Source organism: Eulemur rufifrons, chromosome 6 (genome assembly GCF_041146395.1).
Source record: "Eulemur rufifrons isolate Redbay chromosome 6, OSU_ERuf_1, whole genome shotgun sequence".
Lineage (NCBI taxonomy): Eukaryota > Metazoa > Chordata > Mammalia > Primates > Lemuridae > Eulemur > Eulemur rufifrons.
This window is the reverse complement of record NC_090988.1, coordinates 10,296,431-10,306,721: the sequence shown is the minus strand read 5'-3', so window position 1 is coordinate 10,306,721 and position 10,291 is coordinate 10,296,431. Positions and strand designations below refer to the sequence as shown.

General features: G+C 42.1%; 1 protein-coding gene across 4 annotated transcripts; it reads right to left on the bottom strand.

The window, feature by feature from the left end:
• Window positions 1–594: 594 nt before the first annotated feature.
• On the bottom strand, window positions 595–8,771 carry ACRV1 (acrosomal vesicle protein 1). 4 transcript variants are annotated; one of them, XM_069468703.1, is made up of 6 exons: window positions 8,720–8,771; window positions 6,220–6,293; window positions 5,872–6,039; window positions 5,748–5,796; window positions 4,283–4,402; window positions 595–719 (listed from the first exon to the last, which is right to left on the bottom strand). In XM_069468703.1, exons 1-6 carry the CDS (start codon window positions 8,769–8,771, stop codon window positions 595–597), a joined length of 588 nt encoding a protein of 195 aa, XP_069324804.1. The 4 variants fall into 4 exon arrangements, with proteins under 4 accessions (XP_069324804.1, XP_069324803.1, XP_069324800.1 ...); XM_069468702.1 differs by having other exon boundaries at window positions 5,748–5,946; window positions 6,022–6,101; window positions 6,225–6,293; XM_069468699.1 differs by having other exon boundaries at window positions 5,748–6,293.
• Window positions 8,772–10,291: the final 1,520 nt, after the last annotated feature.

Below are 10,291 nucleotides of genomic sequence, written 5' to 3'. Positions count from 1 at the left end.
ATTATGTTAATAGTGGACTGCTGAAAACTGTCAAGAGCCAAAGAAGGGTTGAGTTTTGTATACTTGTAATAAATGGAAGGATGTCGGGAAAATAGGGATGGAAAGGTGGGGGGTCAGAGAGAAGTATCTCCAATATTGTTTAAGCCCTCTAAAAGATTAATACTTACTTGACATTCCTTTTTTTGTTTCTACCCTGAGAGACCCCTTCACTTTCATAAATATGGAATAGTTATAAAATGCATTTACTTTAGTGTGGGGGGTAGGAAAAAGCTCAGGCTGACCCTGCTGCAACTGAACTGATGGGAAAAGAAGTCTATATGGAGCCTATGTTCTTTGATCATGTGGAATTTATTGGGGAAAAAAATCAGGGATTTTGAGAAATGGATTTGAAGCAGGGAAGACAGAGGACAGAGAAGAATGGATAGTAGGGCATGAATAGGAGAGAAAAGATAAGATGTTTGAATATCCTGTCTGATGCTTAGGCAGATGTGATTAGTTGTTGACTGAAGAAGAAACTAAATATAAATTGAGCCATGTAGGGTGATGGAGCCTTTTTGCTGCCTAAGTCAGACCAAGAAGCAAGGGCACAGGCTTCTAAATCTTGTTGCAGAAAGCTTGATTCCGGCAGCATATAATTTGCATCCTGGTTCCATGGGAGTAGAGGTTCATAGATGGGCACATGTTCTCACACCCCTGAACCATGAATTGGAGTTTTCCACCTGAAAGGAGCAGAGACAAACTGTATAAGCAGAAAGCTTCCTAGCTTTTATCCATGGTCTGCAATGTCCCCAGGCAGGGATGGCCAAGACCTCCACTTGCATATCCTTTCTCCACCCCTTCTCTTCTATGTGCCTCCTCTGGGACCTTGGCCCCCATCAGTTGCCCACTCCTGTCATATCTTTAATCTCTTCCTCTCTACTGGCTCCTTTTTTGGTTTACAAACATGCTCAAGACTTTCTCTTGACCATTGCTATTCTGTCCCTCCCTTTCCAAAGATCTGGCTATCCTCATCACCTTAACTTCCTTCCCATTCACATCTTGGCTCCTGGCACTCTGAATCATGACCCTACTGTGCTGAAACTTCCCTCTTACAGGTTATAGAGGTCTACTCATCAAATTCTGCAGCCTTTTCTCAGGACTCTTTGACTTCTTTGCATGCACGTGATACTGTTGACTACACCCTCTTTTTTGATACTCTTTTTCTCCTGACAAGGTTTTATCTACTGCTTGTCTACTCTGGGCCAATTATGTCTGCTCTCCCAAGTTGAATTCTCACATTTCCAACTAACTGATTGTCATCTCCATGCAGGTGTGCTAAGGACATCTAAAACTTACTATGCCCCAAATGAAATTCATCACCTTCCCCCCCCAAACCTGCTTGTTTGCCTGAGTTTCCCTTACATATTTTCTGTACCACCTCCTCAAAACCTCTTTGATTCCTCCTTTTGCCCTTTCTGTTCTATTTGTTGTGAAGGTCTGTCAATTCTACTCATGTAATGTATGTTTTTTTCTGTCATTCCATTTCCATTCATCAGACATTTAAGGGACACTTACTGTGTGTTAGGAACAATGCTAGACACTGGAGAATACAAAGATTAATAACATCAAGTTCTTTGATGTCAGGAACTGAGATTATTATTAACATGAGATGAGATGGAAATGCCATGTTATATGCTATGTAAACAATAGATAAGTGATTAATTTTGATATTTCGATTGTGGGGGCATAGAATCAAGGAAGATCTGAGGAAGGAAGTTATACTGAACTAAGCTATAAAGAATTGGTAGAATTTGGCTAAGTGCAGAGGGGAAGGAGGATCATTTCAGGCTGAAGCATAGCTGGAAAAAAAGCATGAAAACATGAAACTTTGTTTAGGAAATGGTGCCTTGTATAGCTGGAGTAAGTGTAGAATGTCAGCAGGGATACAGAATGAGTGAAAAAACATGGGAGAGAGATTAAAAGTCTTTTTCTTTGCTGGGCGCGGTGACTCACGCCTGTAATTCTAGCACTCTGGGAGGCTGAGGCGGGTGGATCGCTCAAGGTCAGGAGTTCGAGACCAGCCTGAGCAAGAGCAAGACCCCGTCTCTACTAAAAATAGAAAGAAATTATCTGGCCAACTAAAATATATATAGAAAAAAAAATTAGCCGGGCATGGTGGCGCATGCCTGTAGTCCCAGCTACTCGGGAGGCTGAGGCGGTAGGATCACTTAAGCTCAGGAGTTTGAGGTTGCTGTGAGCTAGGCTGACGCCACGGCATTCACTCTAGCCCGGGCAACAAAGCGAGACTCTGTCTCAAAAAAAAAAAAAAAAAGTCTTTTTCTCATCCGTTACCCTGTTATTAAGTTCCCATTACGTTTTGATTAAAATATTGCAATAGCCCTTTAGTCCACTCTAACCTACTTCCAGAGTGATCTATCTTAAGAGATTAGACCAACCTGGATGGAATACTGGCTCTGCCCTTTCCTAATAAGTAATATGTCTTTAGGCAAGCTACTTCATTTTTCTAAATTTCAGTTCCCTTGCTGTTAACAGAAAAAAAAAAAAAAATCCTGCTCGTGCAGGAAGCCTAGAAAAAAAAAATCCTATTTTTGTGAGGATTAAATGAAAAAGCGTATTTTAAAGTATGTATTATGACTGATATATATGGGGGGTGGTAAAGAAAGGAGAACTATTTTTTTTTTTTTTTTTTTTTTTGAGACAGAGTCTCACTCTGTTGCCCAGGCTAGAATGAGTGCCGTGGCGTCAGCCTAGCTCACAGCAACCTCAAACTCCTGAGCTCAAGCGATCCTCCTGTCTCAGCCTCCCGAGTAGCTGGAACTACAGGCATGAGCCACCATGCCCGGCTAATTTTTTCTATATATATTTTTAGCTGTCCATATAATTTCTTTCTATTTTTAGTAGAGATGGGGTCTCGTTCTTGCTCAGGCTGGTCTCGAACCCCTGAGCTCAAACGATCTGCCCACCTCGGCCTCCCAGAGTGTTAGGATTACAGGCGTGAGCCACCGCACCCGGCCTTGGAGAACTATTATTAGCATTAACCTTATCAAGTTGCTCAAAAATTCTAAATGCAAACTCAAAGTGGTATCGAAGGTCTTGTATTATATAAATTCGGCTGCAGGCAGCTTTTCTTTTCTTTTCTTTTTCTTTTCTTTTTTTTTTAGATACACCACAGTGGGTATGCCTTTCCAAATTTGTCTTGTTCTACTTCCCTCCTTGCCACCCCGAAAAGATTCTGGTATGTTTCCTGTTTATGTCCTGTACTTTTCTGACTTTTGCTTCCATAATTCCCTGTTTCTGGAATGTCCTTCATCAACCATTACTGTATGACTAAATCAGTATTTCTCTTTAATCTCAACTGCATGTTGGAATCGTCTAGGAGCTTTAAAAAATATATATTGATGCCCGTATTCCATCCCCAAAGATTCTAATTTAATTGCATTGGTGCAGCCTGAGCATTAGGATTTTTTAAAGCTGTCCATGTGATTCTAATGTGCAAACAAAATTGAGAGCTGCTGGCCCAAATCTTAAATGTTCCCCCAAAGCCTTTTCTGAATACCACCTCCATTCCAGGCTTTCCTGTACCTCTAATCTTTCCTTGACCTGAACTCCCTGTACTTTATGTGTGCCTTCCTTAGGACACTTATCATTTTCTCCTTTGTGATATTATTTCTTTCATGAGACCATAATCTCTTTGTACATAGTTCATATTTGGTTCATCTAAGGGCTCATAGTATGTGTCATTAATGTTTATTGAGTGATGGATGAATGCACATGTGTAGAAATGTGGGGAAAATGGCATATCTAGTGAGGGACCAAACAGATCACAAGGGGAGTGTGGTTCATGGAATGGAAGCAACCAAGATCCCTTACTTTAGGGATGAGGAGTGAGAGTAAGGGTAGGAAGGTATGGGAATATAGTCAGACAGGTCTGGCAACCTATAAACATAAACTTGTAGATAATTATTTATTAGTTTATTTAATGTTTACTAAATGCCTGCCTTATACTGGATATTGTGCTAGGTCCCAGGAATATATAACCATGAACAAAACAGACACAGTCCTGAGCTTACCAGTCTCCCTACCTCTTTTTAAGAAGTCTTGGGACTGCAGAAAAGGGCCTTTGTCTCTTCATCAGTACCTGGGATTCTACTCTTACTGCTGGAAAGCATAAGGTTCTGAATTTTCCAGTTCCTTGATCCCTCCCTAGGCCCCTGCCCCCATCAGTACTTAAGGTGGTTGATGTGTTCTCTGGTAAAGATTGCCTCATGCAGTCACCACCTACCTTCAAAGATCTTCTTTAACATGCACTGCTGGGCATTCTGAGTGGTGCAGATTCCCTCTCCACGAAGACATTTTCCTTGATCATTCATATAAGCGCATACATGGCAACTTAATGTTATGCCTGAAAATTTAACATAAGCTTGATGAAATTTCCTTATGGACCAGTTGTATAACCTTGAGTCACACATCTGGGGAGGGATGATGGGCAATAAGTAGCCTGGATATAGCACATTCATTTCTGAGTTATTCTTGGGGATTGGAGGGCCCTGTGTCTGATAGAGATGTTCCAGAGGAAATTCCTTCATTCTTATGCTTCATCTATGACCACCCTCATTGCTGATGAATCCCAGATTTATCGCTCTGATACTTTTATTTCAATCTGTATTTCCATTGGCTTCATGGGCATTTGTAATTAGATGCCCTTCTGTTGTGTCTGATGCAGTAAGAGCAAAGTACGTGATTGGCTCCCATTTGTACTCCCTGCCATACTCACCCACAAGGCACAAGCACTTGGAGTCATATTTGATTAGTAAGCTATGTTAGAATGCTCCAACATTGCAAATCCTGTAAAGAGTCTGCATCATTGTCCATTTTCAAATTGACCATATTGAAGGTCACTAATGAGACTCTTTTTGAAATGCTTCCATATTGCCTCTTTTAGTATCTCTACTGCTAACCCCCCTAGTTCAGGAAGCATGAAGAAGTGGAAAGAGTTTGGGCTTTGAACACACCTAAGTTTGAATCCAAGGCTTGCCACTTTCTTGCCATGTGACATTGGACATTACATTAGCCTCACTTCTCTCATCTGAAAATTTAAAAGAATAATACTTATGCAGTGGGGTAAAATATGAAGTATTTATGTCTGGTAATAACTTGAGTCATCAAACTTTGGGTCTTGTTTTTCTTCCCTGAACAACGCCTTTTAAGTAAGAGCCATAAAATGGCAGTTGTCCTGGGAACTTATTTCTGGATCTAACAGACAAAAGGTTTGCATTCTATGTTCAACAAACAAAAATAAAAAACCACTAGCTGCAGTGCTAGACATCTCTTTACAAGATTTGCAAAATTATAGCATTCTAACATAGTTTGTTAAGAGGCAGGTTTAGCATAAAGCTAATGAAGGTTAGTCTTCAGAATTCACTTCCATGAGCCTCTTCCAGGGAATCTGTGGGCATTTGTATTCATACTTTCTTATGGAGAGTGGAATTGGAGGAGCTACTGGCATTTGTATTTGTTATTTTTCTTAAAGGTGGTCCTCCAAATTATTTCGCCTTCAGGCTTCCACAAAAGCTGGATCATGCCTCTTGGTATTATGGTGAAGAGACCTGGGGGGTCTTTGGAAGAGCTGTTTGTGAAGTGTTAGTGATTGTGTCTTATACACTCCTTCCCTAAAATTGGGTTATCTTGATGTATTCCTTACTTCCCACCTGAAGTCAAGGATTGGCACCCATCTAAATGTTGCTCACCTGAAGATGTGCTTGAAAGTGGTGCACCTGAAGGCTGTTCCCCTGCAGGCTGTTCAGCCGCAGCGGGCTCGCCGGAAGGCTGTTCAGCCGCAGCGGGCTCGCCGGAAGGCTGTTCAGCGGCAGCGGGCTCGCCGGAAGGCTGTTCAGCGGCAGCGGGCTCGCCGGAAGGCTGTTCAGCCGCAGCGTGCTCGCCCGAAGCCTGTTCAGCCGCAGCGTGCTCGCCGGAAGCCTGTTCAGCCGCAGCGTGCTCGCCCGAAGCCTGTTCAGCCGCAGCGTGCTCACCCGAAGGCTGGTCACCGGCAGCGTGCTCACCCGAAGTGTGTTCACCGGCAGCATGTTCACCGGCAGCATATTCTCCAGAAGTGTGCTCGGCCACAGCACGCCCATTTGAACCATGCTCACTTAAAGTGTTCGCTCTTGAAGAAGGCTCATATAAAGCCTCAGCATCTGAAGGGTTTGCAAATGAAAAGTACTCACCTGAAAGTTGTTGAACTGAAGCGAGATGATCCATAGAGCCAGGAGGTTCATCAGGGTAACCTGATGTTCCTGGAATGAAGAAGGAACAGAAGAGATGGTAAAGGTGAGAGAGAAAATGGGGTAAAAGACTACTTTCCTATGGAGTGAGGGTAATGTTGTGAGACTCCTAGGTTTTCTGTGGCCCTAGATCAGACACCTGAAGATAGTGCAGCTATTGGGGGAAGTCAACTAAGTACCCTAAGAGACCACCTCTGAGATTGAAGGGAAGAATTTTAAGATCCATGGTATTAAGAACTGCACAGGGGTACCCACTCACTCATGAACCAAAAGTGCCTGAAGGGAAATGAATGTGTCTCCTTGATGAAGTCAGCCTCAGCAAATCAATGTACTGTCACTGGTGTAATTAGAAGTCCACCACCAACTCTCCCTCCCATTCCTCTATGGGTGAAAGGCAAAAAGAATGGAGATAGAAGAGAGAGAGAGAGAGCGCACGCGCACGAAAGCAAGTAATTTTCAATACCTGAGTAATTCTAGCCTAAGTTAGAGGTGGAAGATTTAAACCTTTAAACAGGATCAACTTTAAAGTAGATGATGACAGATATCTAATGAGCTCACAAAAATTATCAGAAGGGATGAAGACACCTTTATTTGGTAAGGTTAAGTTTTTTCTCACACTCAATCCCCAATCCATGTGGTTGGGGACTTAGAAAGCAAAGTTGCTATAAATAATATAAAAAATTCTTGGCCTATCTTATGTCTCTGAATTGAGACTCCTTGCAATGTACCATTTACACCCACTTCGTGGAGTTGTCATGAGTTTTAATAAAATAGTGAAGTGCATCATTGCTTAGGTACCCAATTAGTTTTCTCTACTTTACACTGGGAATTACCAAATTCTTAAATGGTTGTTCTCTTCTGGCCAGTCTCTTTTACCTTTAACCCACCTCACTAATGACTGCCAGACAAATATTCCTTAAGTATAACTTTCATTTTAATTGAATGGAAGCACCGAACAGACAATTTGATTAGATGGAGCTGCCTAGAAGAAGACAAGTAGATAGATTACAATAACCAAGCTATTAATCCTAGCCAAAAGCTGAGAGGAATTACAGGATCTTTGAGGTTTAGGCAGTCTACAGCCCCAGAGTACTCAAGTTCTAGAAGAATCCTGCAATAGACACATATTCTGGGAGCATTGCAGTACTTATGATCAATGACTTTCTGTAAGACTAGGGTTAGAATATGTTGATAAAGGAAAGGTAAGATTTAGTAAGGCTTTTAGGAGGTTTTTATTTTAAAAATTTATCACATAAATAGTATCTACTTGATTGGTTCTTTAGTAGTTAACAGAAGTTTTATTAAAGAGATATTTCTGATGTAGAAGGGAGGCTTGAAAAAGCACACTAAATTTTAGTCATTCTTACAGTTTATGACTCATTGCTTCACCATGTGCCTGGCACATACTACCATCTGGTGGCTATGTATCTACATTTCTAAGTCAACTTTTCAAAGTCCAACAAAGGAAAAAGCAAAATCTCTGACAGCTGACATTAAAGAAAATACATTGTCATTTCACTAACAGCTCAGACCTCCTGGCCTCTCTCTTCTGTAGGAGGCAGGAGGGAATACAGCCCACCATGAATGGGGGATCCTGAAAGAGGAGATACAGACAACGGGATGGATAGAACACAGCCACAAAGGAGAGGCTTGTAAGGTCCCTGGCCTATATTACTGCCGTGTTCCCAAGGTGGCTTTCTGGGCAAGTCACATTCCCATCTCCTTCTGTCTTTCCTTGGTAAATTAACTACATAAGGATCCTTTACGCTGAATTGGTAGGGACAGACCTCCATTTGGACTTCTCCAGAACCAGTAGGCCTATCCTCTCATCTCCCAGAGTATCAGGTACAAATGTTGAGTGGCTAAAAGAAGTAGGAACAAGACTGTGCCAGGCCAGTGGGCCCCTCAGACTGTAAAGCCATAATTAGGAGAAATCAACTGGTTTAGGAGCTCTCAATTGGATTTGTTTAACTACTCTTGATTCTCAGTCCGATTAGTTTGGGTGACTAAGAGACTGGTCTTCCTTCTTCAATGGCTGAAACACCTTAAAGAAGGCCTGTTATGGGCCGGACGTGGTGGTGGCTCACGCCTGTAATTCTAGCACTCTGGGAGGCCGAGGCAGGCGGATCGTTTGAGCTCAGGAGTTCGAGACCAGCCTGAGCAAGAGCGAGACCCCGTCTCTACTAAAAATAGAAAGAAATTATATGGAAAGCTAAAAATATATATAGAAAAATTAGCCGGGCATGGTGGTGCATGCCTGTAGTCCCAGCTACTCGGGAGGCTGAGGCAGGAAGATCGCTTGAGCCCAGGAGTTTGAGGTTACTGTGAGCTAGGCTGACGCCATGGCACTCTAGCCCAGGCAACAGAGTGAGACTCTGTCAAAAAAAAAAAAAAAAAAGGCCTGCTATGTATCTACCCAAAGCCTAGATAAGACTCACCTCTGGCAAATCCAAGCAGGTGAAGACTCATCAGTAGGAGAAACTTGTTCATCTGGATTTAGAGAAAAAGGGGACCCTGGTGTGGGGACCCCAAGAGCAGTGAAGAAAACTGTGAGCAGAAACTCCCAATGCTGAATCAGAGCTCTGGGAATTCTAGAACCTCAGAAACAAACCACATTTCCTCACAATGGGTTGCGCACTGAGGTTCCCATGTAGCCTGTTCAGGCGGGTTGGCCCTTAGCAACCCATGACATAGTCCACTAGTGAAGGCTAATGAGTATTTTCTATGTGCAAGGTGGTATGTTAGGGCTATCTGCCCTATCTTAAAAAAAAAAAGTATTACTAAAATAATAGTCTTTGTAATAAAGTTTAAAAGATATCTATTCTCTTTTTAAGCTGTTCTTGACAATGAGATGTGATTGGCTGGTTATTTTGTGTTTGGCTGTCTAAATCAACCTTTGACTGGAGGGGAGAAGTGAGATGCAGAGAAAGATATTTTTCCTATTCCCCTCCTGCCACAGTTGGCACTCACCAGGTCTTTACATGGCAAAGCTTCTGTTGGTTGTCCTCTCTTCCATGGCTCCAGCTCTCTACCAGGCTATGGTAACATGTTTTCCTCCCCTGCCTCTTAGGCCTAGGGATGATAATGGTTTCCTGCAGTGCTAATACCCCAACTTTCCTTTTCTTTCTTTCCTCTTCTTCTTTTTTTTCTTAACGATGCCCACTTCTATAAATAGTCTTTTCATATGGACCTTTATCAATCATGGTTTTGGCAGGAACCAGGTGGCAAACTGGAACAGATGATACACAGATATCAGCAGAGTAAAGGGATCAACAAAGGATGGTTGAAAGCTGTGTGTTGAGCTGTAATTTCTACCAAGGGGGCAGCCAAGCTGAGAAGATGCATTCAGAAGATAAATATCTGGTATAAAGCCAGAACTCTTGGGGAATTGGGTGGCAAAGATCCTCTAGCCCTCATCTCTTTCTCCTTCCCTGCCCGGCCCTCTTGGACCATTTTGTTACATATACCACTGAATGCTAGATATAGAATAGATGCATTTGTCACTGTTATAATTGTTTGTTTCATGTTTATGTCTCCTATTGGACTCTAAGCTCCTTGAAAAGCAAAGATCCTTCCTTTCTTTTTTTTTTTTTTTTTTAAATCTTGGAGATCCTATCCTCTTGATTACTGTTATAATTCTAGTACCTAGCAGCATGCTTGCCACATTATATGCACTTATAAACTTTTCTTGAATGAAAGAATGAATGAATTGCCTTTTTTGGGCCTTTCTCTGCCTCATGGAGGGGAATCTATAGAGAGTCCCTAGAGTGGGCTGGCTTAAGGTTCTGGAACAATTGAAAACTGTATCACCAGGGGTTAAAAGTTACTTGGCTTCAGTTGGAAGATAGAACTAGGATTTCTGAACTTCAGGCTGGGCTCCTTTGGAGTAGAGAAAGCCATGAAAGAGCATGCTAGTAATAGTTCCTTTCCTCCATGGGGAGTTAGTTTGGAGGAACAGCTACGAGATCACATTAGGTCAGACTTTTGTTGATATAAGCGATAGAAATTAG